The sequence below is a fragment of the Phyllobates terribilis genome, unplaced genomic scaffold, assembly GCF_046119375.1.
Source record: "Phyllobates terribilis strain yellow unplaced genomic scaffold, ASM4611937v1 Scaffold_2__4_contigs__length_985480577, whole genome shotgun sequence".
Taxonomy (NCBI): Eukaryota; Metazoa; Chordata; class Amphibia; order Anura; family Dendrobatidae; genus Phyllobates; species Phyllobates terribilis.
The window spans coordinates 776785044-776804705 of NW_027362762.1; the positions used below are offsets into that span (position 1 = coordinate 776785044).

The 19662-nt window shown below is 42.4% G+C and overlaps 1 protein-coding gene across 1 annotated transcript in view; it reads left to right on the plus strand.

The window, feature by feature from the left end:
- MXRA5 (matrix remodeling associated 5) overlaps nt 1-19662 on the plus strand; it is a 108189-nt gene that overhangs the window by 62236 nt on the left and 26291 nt on the right. The window contains exon 2 of the mRNA XM_073667347.1: nt 15081-15291. Coding sequence (XP_073523448.1) covers nt 15089-15291 — 203 coding nt within the window. The 5' untranslated portion in view covers nt 15081-15088. The remainder of the gene's footprint in view (nt 1-15080; nt 15292-19662) is intronic.

Genomic DNA, 19662 nt, shown 5'->3' on the forward strand with positions numbered 1-19662 from the left:
ACAGCGAGTGGCAGGCAATCCCTGCATGTTCGTTGGCGCTCTAAAGAGCACCAAACATGCATGGAGGAGACCCAAGCTCCAACCGAGCAACCCCGGAAATACTCGGCGAGCGCCGAGCATCTGAAGCAGTGAGATGCTTGGGCGAGCACCGAGCAGTAGCGGACATGCTCGCTCATGACTATTCCCTATATAACTTCTCTAACTCTCCTCTCCCCCTGTCTGACCACAACCTACTTACATTCTCTTCCCTCTACTCTCCAGGTGCACAATCCCCACTCCACAAACTTGCACACCCTTGCAGAAATCTCAAACACCTTGACCTACACTCATTCTCTGAATCCCTTCTCCCTCTTACAGACAAAAGTTTCTTACACGATGCAGATGCTGCTGCTTTATATAGCACCACAAAAGCTGTCGCCCCCCTCACACATACCACAGCTCGCACACTCAACCGGCAACCCTGGCACTCCAACCTGACTAAAGAACTTTGAAGGGCCTCCAGGGTTGCTGAGTGGAGATTAAAAAGGTCCCACTCCAGCGAGCACTTCATCGCATTCAAACAGGCCCTCACTTCTTTAAAATCCACACTTACTGCAGCAAAACAAACCTCTTTCTCATCTCTCATATCCTCTCTGTCTCACAACCATAAACACTTATTCAACACTTTCAATTCTCTCTTACATCCCACAGCTCCTCCTCCCTCTCCTCTCATCTCAGCTGTAGATTTTGCCTCATTCTTCAAGCAGAAGATTGACACTATTAGACAAAGATTTTGCCTAAAGTCCCCACAGCCCTTTCTCATATCTACTCAACCCTCCTCCAAAACCAGCTTCTCCACCATTTCGGACGATCAAGTTTCCTCTTTACTCTCCAAATCACACCTCACCACCTGCGAACTTGACCCAATCCCATTCCACCTCATCCGTAACCTCACCACAGTCTTCATCCCAACCCTAACCCACCTCTTCAACCTGTCAATAACAACCAGTGTCTTGCCCTCATGCCTCTATCACACCCATCCTCAAAAAGCCCTCCCTTGACCCAACCTCTCTGTCTAGCTATCGCCCCATATCACTTCTCTCCATTGCCTCAAAACTACTGGAATAATACGTCCATTCTGAACTTTCCTCCCACCTTTACTCCTGCTCCCTCTTTGACTGCTTGCAATCAGGCTCCTGACCACATCACTCCACTGAAACTGCCCTGACTAAAGTCACCAACGACCTACTAACCCACAAATCTAAACGACACTACTCTGTCCTCCTCCTCCTGGATGTGTCATCTGCCTTTGACACAGTGGACCATTCTCTCTTGCTACAGACTCTCATTTCTCGGCATCACAGACTTGGCCCTCTCTTGGAACTCTTCATACCTAACAGAACGGACATTTAGTGTCTCCCACTCACACACCACCTCCTCATCTCGCCCCTTATCTGTCGGTGTCCCCCAAAGTTCAGTCCTAGTGCCCCTACTCTTCTTCATCTACACCTTCGGCCTGGGACAGCTCATAGTGTCCCATGGCTTTCAATATCCCCTCTATGCTGATGACACAGATCTACCTCTCTGGACCTGATATCACCTCTTTACTATCCAGAATCCCACAATGTCTGTCCGCTATTTCATCCTTCTTCTCTGACAGATTTCTATAACTTAACTTGGATAAAACTGAATTCATCATCTTTCCACTGTCTCACTCAACCTCCCCCATCTGACCTATCCATCATAGTCAATGGCTACTCACTGTCCCCAGTCCCACAAGATTGCTGCCTCGGAGTAACCCTGGACTCTGATCTCTCCTTCAAACCACATATCCAAGCCCTTTACACTTCCTGCTGACTCCAACTCAAAAATATCTCCCAGATCCACACATTTCTCAACCACGAATCTGCAAAAACACTAGTGCATGCCCTCATCATCTCCCGCCTCGACTACTGCAACCTCCTGCTCTATGGCCTCCCTTCCAACAGTTTTGGACCCCTCCAATCTATCCTAAACTCTGCTGCCTGAGTAATCCACCTGTTCCCCCGCTATCCCCCAGCCTCTTCCCTCTGTCAATCTCTTCACTGGCTCCCCATTACCCAGAGACTCCAGTTCAAAACCCTAACCATGGCATACAAAGCCATCCACAACCCGTCTCTTCCATACATCTCCGATCTAGTCTCCCGGAATATACCTGCACGCAACCTCCAATCATCACAAGATCTCCTTCTCTACTCCCCTCTTATCTCCTCTTCCCACAATCCCATACAAGATTTCTCCCCTGCATCCCCCCTACTCTGGAACTCTCTACCCCAACATGTCAGACTCTCACCTACCGTGGAAACCTTCAAAAAAAATCTGAAGACCCACCTCTTCTGACAAGCCTACAACCTGCAGTAACCACCGCTCCACCATACCATTGCACGGCCAGCTCTACCCTCACCTACTGTATCCTCACCCGTCCCTTGTAGATTGTGAGCCCACGTGGGCAGGGTCATCTCTCCTCCTGTACCAGTCGCTGATTTGTATTGTTCAAATGATTGTAATTGTTTGTGCTATGTATACCCCTTTCACATGTAAAGCGCCATAGAATAAATGGCACTATAATAATAAATAATAATGTCTGGAGGCATGTGAATCTGACAAAAAACTGTGTAACAAACAAAATCCCTCTATGAAAAAGACTTGATCAATAGCTTTCTCTATCACTTTTACTCCTAATTATGCCATTACTTTCTTGAGCTACACATTCTATCCACATTTAACCATAATTTACCTGTTTACACGATAGATATGATGTGTATAAATATTAGCTATGAATCCAATGCTTTACTAATTTTCAATTATAACCTGTACAGTAGTCCAGATCAATATTCTCCTGGTTGACCTTGAAAATTTTAAGGCTAAGTTCCCACATTGCGAAAACACAGCAGATTTTCCACTGTCTATGCTCCTGTGAAAATTCCACTACATTTTATGGTGCCAGCAAAGTGCATGAGATTTTAAGAAATGTGTACATGCTGCAAAATATATCTGCAGGACAATGAGGAAACCATGACTAAGACCATATTCTAATGCGAAAATTAACAACTTTATTGAAAAATGAATAAAACATATTAAAGTACAGTGCAGAATCCATACAAGATAAAGAACCAGAAAGAAGATTAGGCTGGGTAGCTGAAGGCCTCAGGAGGGTGGCACAATGCAGATGAGCATACCTAAATATATTGCACATGCAAATTACTTATCCATGATGAAGCAATATGTGTGAAACGTGCGTTGGGCTAGCCAGACACCTGTAATCCCTTCCACCCTGGTTGGTAACTTGCTCGTATGTATTATTTCTGTTCTTTGTTAGTGCGATGTTCTGTTGTGAATAACTACCTGTTACCAGTGTTCATGTTGTATGTAGATCTAAATGTGGGAAACAGAGCGCACAATAGGGTGATACCCTATGGAGGGAGAGTAAGAGAGTGTTGGTTCCACTCACCTGATGGAGTTGTGACAGGCACAACTCCTATGTAGGCATGAAAAAAAAAGCTGCTGCTGCCCCATGGCTGGAAGATGAATCCTCCAGGAGATATTGGATCCAGTTGGATAAACACGTAGCTGGGCTGCGCTGCTGAAGTGAATCAATTCTTCAGAGATGATGATGATGATGAAAAGGCTTTTTATTAACAACGCGTTTCAACGCCGTACTGGCGTCTTTTTCAAGTAAAAAAACCAAATGTGTACAGCATGAGAATGGATGGGTTTTTAAAGGCCCAAAATGGATGCCAGTTACATTGGGAACACCCACAGAAACACTTAAACCAATAGGAAAATTAGGAAGGGGAGGGACGTTCAACTTGCAATTAAAGTTGGAGACAAAAAAAAAGGGACCATCCTTAATAGTGATAAAATGTAAACAGTTAAATGATTACAATGTGGGATAAGAACCCAGAATGGGGCAGTGAATAAAAGCCAATAAAAGCCAAGTTACAGGTGCTGTTAGTTACACAAATTAGAGAAGCATCACATGATTTTTCAAACAGTGCCAATACTTTTGTCCACCCCCTTTTTTAGGTTTGGTGTGGGATTATATCCAATTTGGCTTTAGGACAATTCTTTTTGTGTTTTTCATTGAAGACAAATTAAATGAAGATAATAATACCAAAGAATTTGTGATTGCAATCATTTTCAGGAAGAAACTGAGTATTATCTGACAGAATTGCAGGGGTGCCAATACTTTTGGCCACCACTGTACATATAAATATATTAATATATCGGCAGCACATACTGACAGGAGCTGTGGATTTGAGATCTAAATCATGTCAATTGATGCTGTGTATCTAGGTGTGAGTTTTACCCTTTGCCATTTTTCACAATGATATCTGCAGCAGTATATACCGCTGGGGGCATCAATGAGAGCCTGCTGGAGAGCCACAGCAAATATGTTCTGTAGGAGTGAAGCCTAGCAAGGATGCTTTTATACAGAGTCCTAACAGTCTGAACTGTTATAATGTAATTGAAAAAGTAAAAAAAGTGTCAGTTTACGAAAATTCAAACAACTACAGCTAGTGCTGTACAGATATTTTCTGAGATTACAGCTCTGAAGTCAGCAGAATTAATGAACTAATCAAGAATCTTTATACTATACAATGATGTTGGAAAATGGCTCTTCGCTGAAGCTATTTAACCACTTGTAAGGTTGTAGTAAAATGCATACTTTATGGGGCTTTTAATATTTTGGTTCGAATGAACCTTAGTATATTGTAATTCAAAGCAGGCGTAAGGTGTTACAATTAACTGTATATGATATGCATGGAAATCTGGAAAAATTACAATTTTAATGCTTCCACTTAAAATTTCGGCATTTAAATGTTAGACAAATTGGTACAGACTTTTTGGCTCTGAGCTCAATTCTTTTCTTGGCTTCAATAAGCAGAAAAAGAAAAAATTATCAGATGAAAAATGCTAAAATGGCGATTTTCCAAAATAATTATTGTATTAAGTTATAAAGTATGTCTATGAGCTTCACATTTCTGTTTCCTAAACTCCTTCATCCATAATTTTGTGATTTAAATAAGAATATTAGTGTAAAAGATTAGGAATCAATCGCTGATCATATATTGTAGATTATATGAGCTTTCATGGGAGAGTGAAAGAGTTATGGAAACAATATTCTATATTACAAAATACAGGGATGGACCTACCTCCCGTGCAGCCCGTTCATTGAACGGGGGCCCCGAGGGAGAGGGGGACCCTCCAGCCACCAGCAGGGCCGCCATCAGGGCATGACTGTCCTGACTCCAGTATGGGGCCCGGCCGGTCGAGGCCTCCCTCTTGTGCGTCTCCTCATGGGGCCCCCGCAGGGCCGGCGTCAGCACCCGGGCAAATGCCGGGGCCCTAAGCAGGCGGGGGAGGGGCCCTCACCATCGGGCACCCCACGCGCTATGGGACCCATGAACGGAGGAGAGCGGTGTCAGCGCCACCTCCCCCCCCCTTGCTCAGGGCACCGGCACCGGGCACAATACTTACCCCTCCCGTGCCTCCGCAGCAGCTCCTGCATCCTCCGCGGCTGCTGCACTGTGATGTCTCAGGTCAGAGGGCGCGGTGACGTCTTTACACCACGCTCTATCGTGAGCTGTCACAGCGCAGAGCGGGAAGACGCCGGCGACGCTGGAGTCCGGAGAAGCGGCAGCAGGTGAGACCTGAGGTCAGTATTTGATTTTTTTTTTATTGTATGGAGGCCTGTGGCAGTATAAGGGAGGGGGGTGAGGTGGGGGTGTGTGACATCCTGCATGGGGCATTATAAGGGGAGGTGGGGGGTGACATCCTGCATGGGGAATTATAAGGGAGGGGTGTGTGTGTGTGACATCCTACATGGGGCATTATAAGGGAGGGGGGTGTGTGTGACATCCTGCATGGGGCATTATAAGGGGGGGTGACATCCTGCAAGGGGCATTATAAGGGAGGGGGGTGTGTATGACATCCTGCATGGGGCATTATAAGGGAGGGGGGGTGAGTGACATCCTGCATGGGGCATTATAAGGGAGGGGGGTGTGTATGAAATCCTGCATGGGGCATTATAAGGGAGGGGGGTGACATCCTGCATGGGGCATTATAAGGGAGGGGGGGTGTGACATCCTGCATGTGCCATTATAAGGAAGGGGGGGTGTGTGTCATCCTGCATGGGGCATTATAAGGGGGGTTGACATCCTATATGGGGGGGAACAGCCTGAATGGGGCATTATGTGGGGGGAACAGCCTGCGTGGGGCATTATGTGGGAGGAACAGCCTGTGTGGGGCATTATGTGTGGGGAACAGCCTGCATGGAGCGCTATATGGGGGCCAGTATTCTGTATGGAGTGTTATATGGGGGCCAGTATCCTGTACGGAGCGTTATATGGGGGGCAGTATTCTGTATGGAGCGTTATATGGGGGACAGTATTCTGTATGGAGCATTATATGGGGGCCAGTATCCTGTATGGAGCGTTATATGGGAGCCAGTATTCTGTATGGAGCGTTATATGGGGGCCAGTATCCTGTATGGAGAGTTATATGGGGACCAGTATCCTGTATGGAGCATTTTATGGGGCCGGTGTTCTGTATGGAGCATTTTATGGGGGCCAATCTCCTGTATGGAGCATTTTGGGGGCCAGTATACTGTGTGGAGCGATTCGCTGGTTTCTGAGCTATTGTGGAATTTACAATAGATATCACTCATGTAATATAAGAAGTGAAATCTTTGCATTGTACTATATATATATTTCTCTTCGGTATCTGTTCATCATGAATCGTGGTATGTGTTAAAGGGGCCCACTGAGACTCCTTCGCCCGGGGCCCACAAAAACCTGGAGCCGGCCCTGGGCCCCCGGCCCCATGCTAAGTGCTAAGCGCCGGGACATCTCAGCGCTGCTTTCCTCTGTGTAGCAGGGCAGCGCTGCTGCGGCAGCGCCTTCATGATTCCCCTGACTTCCGGTCATGTGACGGTGCCGTCACATGGCCGGAAGTCAGGAGAACCTGGTGGCAGCGACGTGGACGAGCGCCAGGATTCTGCAGGGATCGCATGGGGGTAAGTATAACAAGCTTTATTTTTTTTAAATACATTAAATAACTAGGAGTGGGGGGAATCAGAGATGCACGGGGGGATGAGAGATGCACGGGGGGGATGAGATGCACATAGGGGGATGAGAGAAACACGGGGGGATGAGATGCACGGTGGGGATGAGATGCACGGGGGGGTGAGATTCACGAGGGGGGTGAGATGCACGGGGGGGATGAGATGCACGGGGGGATGAAAGCTGCACATGGGGGGATGAGAGCTGCACATGAGGGGATGAGAGATGCGCACGGGGGGGATGAGAGATGCACGGGGGGATGAGATGCACATGGGGGAATGAGAGATGCACGGGGGGGATGAGAGCTGCACATGGGGGGGTGAGAGCTGCACATGGGGGGGTGAGAGCTGCACATGGGGGGGTTATGTTTACATAACTTTGTTGCCCTATGAAGGGCGGGGGGGGGGCAAAAATTTCTTGCACAGGAACCCACTACAGTCTGTGTCCGCCCGTGACAAAATACTTTATCAAATTATAACTAACTTCTCCTGTATTATTTTCCTTTTTAGCTTATACATACTGTAAATTAGAAAATGCTGGACAATAGTCATCAATATACAGTATGCTAAACATAATCACTAACACCATCATAATATGTAAATCGACTATATTTCTGGAACATAATTGGACTAATATACTTTATGGTATGAGTTTTTCATGTGCTATAACTAGGGTGCACAGCCTTTTCTGTCTTGCTGGCCACATTGACTTACTGAACCAGTCCAATGGCTGCACAAAAAGTTGAAGGGGCAACTTTCCAAAAGTATATGTCACAAATGTCTGACAGGTGCAGGTTCTATTGTTTTCAAGACTCTTATCTATTGGAAAAATAGGGTTCTTGTATCATTCACTAATAAGCACTCCAGAGAGAAGGTGACAATGCCTGCAAGTGGCTGTCAACATTATAGACAGGCTCGGACTGACCCTCAGGAGAACAGGACAATCCTCCAGTGGGCCCCTGTGCAAGAGTGGGCCACCACCCTATTTTATGAGCAGTACTTGGCACAATATACTTGAATCACTATGTACAGACAAAGGCAGCATCGTATTCATTTAACAGTCTACCCAGGTCATTGCTATATAAATTTGTGATTGAGGATAATGTCACAATTGCACGTAGTTGTAAAGTGGGGCCCTCGGGTTGGTTACTGGTGGGCTTTTGGCACCCCAGTCTGACGATGATTATAGATTATAGATCTCTTGCATTATCCCACACTTAGGTAAATACATAAACTCAACTATTATGTGTTGCATTGATGCCTCAGTTGCTTTAACTGAACCATCATACCTACTTTTCATACTGGTTACAACTTTCTTTCCGAGGTATTGGACTTACTTAGCTGTCCATTAGCCATTATGCTCTTTAATCCATTGTGTGGCTACTAAGCCCTTTTGGTTTTGCATTTTTTGCACTTTTTCGCATTTCTTCGCACTTTTTTGCATTCATATGCATTTTTACGATTACCTTGGACTTTAACACATAATGCAATAATTAGGTGGTCATTAGTATACACTTCTTCTTAGCAAGTTTCCTTTGTTTGCATTTTTTGCATTTGGTAGTTTTTGTACTGTGTGGTGTACACTTTCATGTTGGCTGCTTCGCACATTGTTTTTTAATTTTTCTGGAATTTGTAATAAACATTATTTGGTTCATCATGTATTATTTTTGTTCATTTATGCTCATGATTATAGATTATAGGTGTTGTGGGAACAACCTAGCATATCACAACTGCTAAAACTACAATGGTGAGGCCCACAGGTTACCGAAACCAAAATTATACAGTGTACTATTAGTACTTGCGAATCCCTATCTCCACTTTTCCTTCACGTATCTCCACTTTTTCTTGAAATGGAAACTGCTCACGAGTAGTCACTTACATACAAGCCTTTCTGTATCCAGATAGTTGAAGACTGCACAGAATGATACCATAGGACGCATGTGTCCCCCAAGCTACGGGTTGTGCACCCCAGGCTTATAAGATCTCTGTTCACCATCATTCAGTAGGAACTCTGTTCAACCCAAGAGATAAAGGTCTATAGTAGCCATTAACTATCCACCTCCCATTAGCTATATCAGAGGAACTCTATAAATGATGGTTCCCCGTCTGAATGAACCAACAGACCATCTGTATATACTTGGCTCATTTTGATGGCTAGCATGTAGTGCTTAAGTCCTCCACCCCTCCTGGCAATAATAAATGTTTATAGTGGGTCTCATGTTCCATTACTTCCAGAAGATCATTGGGCCTCTTGACTTAAGAGGTTTTCAAAATTGAAATTGAATTGTTCTGTGGCAGTCAGACAGGTACTGAGGTGTGACAGAATACATTCTCTTGATGAGTAATCCTTTTTTTTAGCACAGAGCAAGTGGTTAACTTAAAGAAGTATACTTCATAAAATGTTTTAATTAGGGAAAGGGAACCCCATGGTCGCAGTGGTCTTTTACAGATCAGTACAATATGGCTCGTAACACTCATGATTGCCTCATTTGCATGACACATCGTTAGCCTTTACTCTAGCGGCGTTCTCTACTCCAATAATATAATTTACAATATATGTCTTATGTCATAAACTGGGATCAAATTATTTTAATCAAATAATTTGCAAACACATTCATACATATTCATTCAATAAAGCCATAAAAAAATACAATTTTGGATATTACCTTAATAGTGAAGCACAATGGGGATTTAGCAAAGTAAAAGTAGAATTTTGGATTAACTTGTAGTACATTAAAGTCTGTGTAATGTGTTCTAGATTATATCATCTTCTGCCAGCGTTCTTCTATTAGGATATAGTGACAAAATATTTTGAAAAATTAACTTTTTATAATTGTTTCCTGGCAACAGTTGTTATGGATAATACCTCTACTTTGAATAAAGAGCACATCTTGATAGGAATCGCATTTCTAAAATACTTACTAGGTAGGAGACAATTGTTTGTAAATGTCACAGTTAATGGCTCCATTTCATCTGTGTAGTTATGTAGAATAAAAGCGTCAGCTGTGATATGACAGCGGGATCCTATTATCCTCATTCAGCATTCCAATCCTATGACATGAATGGATTCACAACTGTCACTTTAAAACAATACAGTACATCACTCGGCTGTCCTGTCGATACTACTGCTATTACTGTTACAGTTATTACACTCATATACCTCTATGGCAGAAGTAAGTCTGTTTGTCTATCAAAATATTTAGTTCTGTGTTCATTATTATGAAGTCCTTTACTGAAAAGAGTCCAACAAAAAAACTTGGGGACATAGATAAATGTCTTGGCCAAGGACCTGACCAGTCAGGTTATTGGACACTGTTACTTCTTATGGTTGGCAAAGGGAGAGTTATATGCCAAGCAATAGGGAAGAGAAGTATGTGCATTAAGAGGAAGAATCTTGTCTCTCTAGTGAAACCTATTGATGTTAGCTACCTTTTTAGTTTAGTCCTTTATCAAGAATTGCTGCATGACTTAGGATCTGAGGAGCATTGATCTGCCTTTACATCTTCCCAAGCAAGCTGGTGTTATTTTAATGAGGAACAATACCTCCTAGACCTCCATCAAATACTGTTCACCAAGCCAACCAATATCCTGGTCTGCACTGATGAGGGGCAAGAACCCCAAAACAACTGTCTGTTGGTATTATTTCCTTTCTGCAAAGAGTCTGATTTGTCTAAATTTCCTCATGTGGCAAGGTCTTTAATGGGTAGGACATTGACTTATAAGTTAGCTACCTTCAATAAGTGGCACTAGAGAGCCAGCTACCACGTTCTGAGTGCAGCTAATTTGTATATGTGAGAGCAGTAAGCAAAATTCTAGAGTTAAGGTATAATTTCAATCTGGAATCCAATTCAGGACTCCTTTCCTCCCATGTGCCATTTTAATACTGTTGTCTTCTATGTGACAGAGTAATTTACATGTACAAGGGCCTAGATGCAACAACTACCACTTCACCCCAAGCTACATCCTTGTTTTAGAAGTTTAGATTTGGGTATATTAAAATATGAGGATGATAAATGAGACAGCATGGTGACTCAGTGGTTAGCACTGTTGCTTAGCAATGTTGGGGTCCTGGTTTCAAATCCTACAAAGGACAACATCTGCAAGGAGTTTGTATGTTCTCCCCGTGTTTGTATGGGTTTCCTCCAACACGTCAAAGACATACTGATAGAGAATTTAGATTGTGAACTCCAATGGTGACAGTGATGATAATGCTATAAAAATGTTGTGGAATTAATTATGCTATAAAAGTAAGTAGCATAATAATAGATATGAGCTAATACTAGAATGGTAGATACTGTATGAGGTAAATAGTGGTTGCAAACATTTTACTACTGCCTTGGATGTCAATATTACTGGAGTTTCGGATTGAAAAACATTTTTGCATCTGAATTTCCAAGCTGCATGGTGGCTCAGTGGTTAGCACTAGAGATGGGTGAATCCAAGCAGAAATGTTTGGCGTTCACACCGGACAGTCACAGAGAGAGAGATTTTCTTTCTTTTCTTATCAGTTCGGGTCTTCGTTATTTTCAATGGGGTTCGGGTTGTGGTGGAAGTTTGGGTACTGTTCTGGTACCTGAACTGAACTTTCACAAAAAATTTGGGTCAGGTACCAGAACCCAAACTTCCACCGGTCCGCCCATCCCTAGTTAGCACTGTTGCTGTGCAGCGCTGGAGTCCTGGGTTCAAATCTCACCAAGGACAACATCTGCAAGGAGTTTATATGTTCTCCTTGGGTTTGTGTGAGTTACCTCTGAGTTCTCCAGTTTCCTCCCACACTCCAAAGACATATTGGTAGGGAATTTAGATTGTGAGCCCCTATGGGGATAGCGATGATAATGTCTGTAAAGTGCTGCGGAATATGATGTAACTATACTGTATAAACAAAAATAATAACCCCTCTCCTTTTTCTTCTCCTCCTATTTTCTGCCCAAAGAGTTGAATTAAGCTCACAAGATTATAATTTTCCAATTATTTGGTTGCCTTAGAGCTGGAACCCTAACTATCTGGCTGTTAGGGAATCTCTTACAGATATCTCTTCATTGCACGAGTAATAAAAGGCAGTCATTTTTTGACCATATGATATTTAATTGCAGCAATGTTAGCTTTGACTCCCAAGTGGTGAGCCACTAACCTAGAATGCCGTCCAGAATGTAATGTCATCTTTCATCTGACGTAATGCCGTCTGCCATCCAGCATGTAATATTACACTTTTTAGAGAGAAAAAATGTATAGCTATGCATGGCCAATCACATATGGCTGTTTCAACCCTTGTCAAACAGCAGATCATTGGGGTTTTATACTGGCTATACACACTAGATGGCTCTCGACCAAACCATGCTTCAGCCGATCATTTGACCAACAGTCATCTCAGCCAACAGTCCCATACACAGGAGTGCTCAAGAGAACAATGCGATCGGCAGTCCAAAATTAGACTTGCGTTATCAACATATCTCCCCACCATCAGTCAGGTGGCACCTCCATGCACATTAGGCCATTGGCTGAAGCCTTCGATATTGACAGGTTCTGCCAACATGAGTCTAACTTGTATGGAGACCTTTATAGGCATTACTTGTGTTGATCAGCTGCTCACCAGATCAGCTTCATTTTGTGTTTTTCCTCTTTAGTCCTCGGGCTTGACAGTAATCTGTTGAATTGTTTTATATTATATATTTATTTATTTTCATCGGTCTAATGCAATAGTGAGGCAACGTCCTTGTGCCATAAACTGACATGCCCGTGGCGACTATCACATGCTCTAGTTACAGTGTCCAGCAAGACAGGATGTGATTGACAGACATTCTGCTATTTATCCACATTTCATTATATTTCTTTCAGTATTTTCATGTCAAGATCTTTTTTTTTCTAGTGTAAATTCATAATTCAATTCTGACAACCTTCTGTCATGATAATAAGACTTAATATCTTAATAAAGGAAGATAAGTTGAATTTGTATACATCCAGAATAATTGCCATGACTCACAAATGGTATTATTCTTTCAGAATTCACATCTTATCATTACTTTATGAGTTTTCGCCTAAGGGCAATGTTGTCCTATCCTTAATACTCCATATTATCATTATATCTATGAGTAGAGATTTTTATATTAGATTGTTGTATTGACATATAGTGTAAAATGGGAGTTTAAACTTGACAAGCTTAATATCAGTCATCGGTATCTAAATGGTAAGGCAGTTGATCAGTTTACAGTTTATTTTACTATTTTGAATAGTTTGCTATATCAGAATACTACGTGCATTGAGATTTTTGAGCACTTCTGCATCTTTTTCCTAGATAATTGTGGGGGTCTCATGATATAGACCTCAGCACTGTATGACGTCAGACATTTTCTAAAAAGAGTTTTAGACATTTCTAAAACTTTAATGTTTTAATGCATTAGAAATTACAGAACTTTCCTTATCAACTAAGAATAGGTTCACATCTGCATTGAGAATTCCATTTTTCTATTCAGTATTAGGAAAAGAAAAACGGAATTCGTGCCAAAGACAGATCTGTCACATGTCAGACTCAGCCAGTGCCCAACAGACCCCAAATGGAGTCTGTTAGGTTACTGTCAGGATTTCTGTTGCCCTTCTACAGTTTGACCACTAGTGACCGCTATTGTTCATTTTAATAATTGTGCTGAAATTTTACTCCTTACCACTGGAGGCTGCTGTTGTGTTCTGCAATTGCCCTTACCAAGATGGCGGATTCTGAATCTATGGAATCCATCTTGTTTCCTGTTTGGGCCTACTTAAAGCCACATGGAAGTCTTACTCATTGCTTCAGTATTGTGTCTAGCTATTAGCCTAGTTTCAGTCTCCAGCTCCTGAACATTCTTACCCAGACTGCTCTAAGTCTTACCCTGACTGTTCTAATTACGGATTGTATCCTACAACTCCTTGCTAACTTCAAGAACTTCTACTACCACTTGCTGTTCCTGCTTGTGCTCCTTCGGCCACTGGTTTCCAGCAGCACTATGCCAGTATTGAAACAGTTACAGTCAAGGTGTCTGCATATTATCAGATGTAATGTTGTTTCTTTCTGGCAAAAATGACTAAATGTGTAATGGCTATTGTAATGAAGGCTTCAATGCAGATGCAAATCTAGCCTAAATCAAATGACCTTGAACAGGTAAGGGGTCTTCTACTAGTTCACCAGCAATAAGGGAAATGATTGGCATTCTTGAACTTAGGTATCAGATAAGGAGCTAAAATTGTAAGACTTTTTATTGTTACCCAAATGAACAGTGCTGGCATATATTTTCTAACTTTTTAATAAACGTACTTTACGACCTACAGAAAATAAATAACCACTTAAATATACTATACTTTCATTTATTAGAACAATAAACATACAAAAAATTACATAAAATATGACATTAAAAAGTGTGGAAAGAATCATAGCGAAGAAAGTTCGGAGAACATATCATATAAATGAGTATTATATACGTAGTCAATGCACTCAGTATTGAGTAAAGTGGTTATGCATTAGACAGTATACTGAAAATGTTTGTGTACATAATGTATCACAGTAAAATAAAGTGTGAAAAGTGGAATGTAGCTATCAGATGCAAACATACCATGTATCAAAAGAGTAGTTGACCTGAGCTGAATGACCCAAAACACCAATGCACGTTTTGCCTGTAGCTTTCTCAAGGAGTACTTTGTGGCTCGCTTCCTGATTGTTTTCATGGTTGCTCTTGTCAATAATAAGTAACTTGAATCATATTTTTCTGCAGATCTCAAATAAGAAAACCTATACATACTTAAAGTTTGGTCAACATAATAACTGCAGTCTTCTTGTGGTTGATGGAGAATGTGCATAGGATATTTAATTCACGTTGGATTTTCCCAGTTTTCCATGTACTAAGCTCAGGGGAGCATTTCATCATTTAAAGTTTGAGAAAAACTGTGCTTAGCATTTTTTACTTTGGGGTGAACTTGATATGTTAGTGTTTTAAAACAGGAAGTAACATATTTTGTTGTTTTGTATCTACAGGAGCAAAAATGAAGACAGTAACCAGAATGTACCATGGGATACATTTATGGTTGTTTCCATTAATTATCATATCGTTGAGGTTTCCACACAATGCCTTTTCCTGTCCTCACCCATGTGCTTGCTATGTCAATTCTGAAGTTCACTGCACTTTCCGATCTCTAGCAACAGTACCAACAAGAATTCCAAAACATGTGGAAAGAATTAATTTAGGGTTTGTATAAACACTTTTTATCGTAGTGTGAGATTTGTAGTTTGCATGTATGAAAATCACCACTTATTTCCCTAGGGTCTGTTTACACTAGATGGGATGCAGGCATTTAGCTTGCTTCTGGATTGCTTAATTATGAGCACTGAATTGTTAAAGGGATTCTGTCACTGAAAAAACACAAATAGCCCCCTATAAAATCATACCCATAGTCAAGTTTTCACTGTCTTTGTGATCCAGAAAAGATCATTAGCTACGCTGCCACTTTTTCTATTGATTGGCTTTACCCATATAGTGACAGCTGCAGGACACCCAATTGCATAAAACTCAATGTATTGCATGGGACTGCAGGTGTAGCTAAATAATTAAAATCAATCAAAAGGTCACAGTATAACCCTCGCCTTATTTTATATGCAAATTAAGGTGCTCAGTGCACATTTGGCATCGCCAAACATTCAGTGCATTTCCCCTCAATTAGCATTCCTTGTTGCATCACTGCAATTTCCCTGCCAATCAAGTGTTGCCTGGACACAAGAATCTGGACTGTTCAAACACAATGTGACTGCAGGAGCAAGCATGCACACACACAGCCCATTGTTCTCTTTGGGGTGACCATTCGCTACACTGATTTGCATGTATGCCAGATGTTTCTGTTCAGAAAACAGCTTCTCTGACCAGGCAAGCACTGTCAATCAATTTACAGCAAGGTGGCAAGGCCTGCTCAGCAATGGCTAGGGTGCAGTGAGCTTTCACCCAAAGATAGGGTGCAGTGAGCTGTCAGCCATGGCTAGGGTGCAGTGAGCTTTCAGCCAAGGATAGAGTTCAGTGAGCTGTCAGCCATGGCTAGGGTGCAGTGAGCTGTCAGCCTAGGATAGGGTGCAGTGAGCTGTCAGCCATGGCTAGGGTGCAGTGAGCTTTCAGTCAAGGATAGGTTGCAGTGAGCTGTCAGCCATGGCTAGGGTGCAGTGAGCTTTCAGCCAAGGATAGGGTGCAGTGAGCTGTCAGCCATGGCTAGGGTGGAGTGAGCTTTCAGCCAAGGATAGGGTGCAGTGAGCTTTCAGCCAAGGATAGGTTGCAGTGAGCTGTCAGCCATGGCTAGGGTGCAATGAGCTTTCTGCCAAGGATAGGGTGCAGTGAGCTGTCAGCCATGGCTAGGGTGGAGTGAGCTTTCAGCCAAGGATAGGGTGCAATGAGCTGTCGGCCGTGGATAGGGTGCAGAGAGCATTCAACCATGTTTAGGGTTCAGTGAGCATTCAACCATGGATAGAGTTCAGTGAGCTCTCGGCCATGGCTAGGGTGCAGTGAGCTGTTGACCAAGGCTAGAGTGCAGTGAGCTGTAGGCCATGGCTACAGGGCAGTGAGTTGTAGGCCATGGCTAAGGTGCAGTGAGGTGTCGGCCATGGCTTTGGGTGCAGTGAGCACCCTAATTTGCATATAGAGTCTAGAACATTTTCTGAACTACAATGGCAGTGAAAACTACATTACAGGAATGATTTTTTTATCAGATTTCTTAGAGACCTCTATTAAAGGAGTTTTCACACGAACACGGTCAGACACATCCAATTTTTAAGATAAACTTTTGTTCGTGGGAAAACCCCTTTAAGTTCTCTATATGACTAAAAAAGATAGCAAATGAGGGTCAAAGCTTCCCAGGTGTAAGCCTAACCTGCAAAGTAGAAACAAAAACAGAAGCAGCACTCCAGAAATAGTGCAAATTATAGGACTTTAATGGCCCATGTGATGATACTATTATTATGTATATATGATAGTAATACAGGGTGGGCCATTTATATGGATGCACCTAAATTAAATGGGAATGGTTGGTGATATTAACTTCCTGTTTGTGGCACATTAGTCTATGGGAGCGCGAAAACTTTTCCAGATGGGTGGTGACCATGGCGGCTATTTTGAATTCGGCCATTTTGGATCCAACTTTATTTTTTTCAATGGGAAGAGGGTCATGTGACACATCAAACTTATTGAGAATTTCATAAGAAAAACTATGGTGTGCTTGGTTTTAACGTAACTTTATTTTTTCATGAGTTTTTTACAAGTTTATGACCACTTATAAAATGTGTTCAAAGGGCTGCCCATTGTGTTGGATTGTCAATGCAACCCTCTTCTCCCACTCTTGACACACTGATAGCAACACCGCAGAAGAAATGCTAGCACAGGCATCCAGTATCCGTTGTTTCAGATGCTGCACATCTCGTATTTTGATGGTATAGTGTGGTATATGGGGTACAAAGATAGTGGGGTCATTCTTCATCAATGGAAACCTCAATGCCACTGGATTTCTGAAATTGCTACATGATGATGTGTTGCCCTCTTTATGCACTGAAGATGGCACGTTCCCTGAGTTTTTCCAACAATATGGTACACCACCACATTATGGTTGTCAGGTCCGAGCATTCCTTCATGAACAGTTTCCTGGAAAGTGGATTGGTCATCGTAGGCAAGTTGAATGGCCACCAAGGTCTCCCGATCCGACCTCCTTAGACTTTTATCTTTGGGCTCATCTGAAGGCAATTGTCTACGCTGTGAATATACGAGATGTGCAGCATCTGAAACAATGGATACTGGAAGCATGTGCTAGCATTTCTTCTGTGGTGTTGCTATCAGTGTGTCAAGAGTGGGAGAAGACGGTTGCATTGACAATCCAACACAATGGGCAGCACTTTGAAAACATTTTATAAGTGGTCATAAACTTGAAAAAAACTCATGAAAGAATAAAGTTACGTTAAAACCAAGAACACCATTGTTTTTCTTATGAAATTCTCAATAAGTTTGATTTGTCACATGACCCTCTTCCCATTGAAAAAAATAAAGTTGGATCCAAAATGGCTGACTTCAAATTGGCCGCCATGGTCACCAGCCATCTGGAAAAGTTTTTCCCACCCCATATACTAATGTGCCACAAACAGGAAGTTGATATCACCAACCATACCCATTTATTTTAGGTGTATCCATATAAATGGCCCACCATGTATATAAATACATATACAGTACAGACCAAAAGTTTGGACACACCTTCTCATTTAAAGATTTTTCAGTATTTTCATGACTTTGAAAATTGTACATTCACAATGAAGGCATCAAAACTATGAATTAACACATGTGGAATTATATACTTAACAAAAAAGTGTGAAACAACTGAAAATATATCTTATATTCTAGGTTCTTCAAAGTAGCCACCTTTTGCTTTGATGACTGCTTTGCACACTCTTGGCATTCTCTTGATGAGCTTCAAGAGGTATTCACTCGAAATGGTCTTCCAACAATCTTGATGGAGTTCCCAGAGATGCTTAGCACTTGTTGGCCCTTTTGCCTTCACTCTGCGGTCCAGCTCACCCCAAACCATCTCGATTGGGTTCAGGTCTGGTGACTGTGGAAGCCAGGTCATCTGGCGTAGCAACCCATAACTCTCCTTCTTGGTCAAATAGCCCTTACACAGCCTGGAGGTGTGTTTGGTGTCATTGTCCTGTTGAAAAATAAATGATGGTCCAACTAAATGCAAACCGGAAGGAATAGCATGCCGCTGCAAGATGCTGTGGTAGCCATGCTGGTTCAGTATGCCTTCAATTTTGAATAAATCCCCAACAGAGTCACCAGCGAAGCACCCCCACACCATCACACCTCCTCCTCCATGCTTCACCGTGGGAACCAGGCATGTAGAGTCCATCCGTTCACCTTTTCTGCGTCGTACAAAGACACGGTGGTTGGAACCAAAGATCTCAAATTTGAACTTTTCAGACCAAAGCACAGATTTCCACTGGTCGAATGTCCATTCCTTGTGTTCGTTAGCCCAAACAAGTCTCTACTGCTTGTTGCCTGTCCTTAGCAGTGGTTTCCTAGCAGCTATTTTACCATGAAAGCCTGCTGCACAAAGTCTCCTCTTAATAGTTGTTGTAGAAATGTGTCTGCTGCTAGAACTCTGTGTGGCATTGACCGGGTCTCTAATCTGAGCTGCTGTTAACCTGCGATTTCTGATGCTGGTGACTCGGATAAACTTATCCTCAGAAGCAAAGGTGACTCTTGATCTTCCTTTCCTGGGGAGGTCCTCATGTGAGCCAGTTTCTTTGTAGCGCTTGATGGTTTTTGCAACTGCACTTGGGGACACTTTCAAAGTTTTCCCAATTTTTCGCACTGACTGACCTTAATTTCTTAAAGTAATGATGGCCACTCGTTTTTCTTTACTTAGCTGCTTTTTTCTTGCCATAATACAAATTTTAACAGTCTATTCAGTAGGACTATCAGCTGTGTATCCACCTGACTTCTGCATAACACAACTGATGGTCCCAACCCCATTTATAAGGCAAGAAATCCCACTTATTAAACCTGACAGGGCACACCTGTGAAGTGAAAACCATTTCCGGT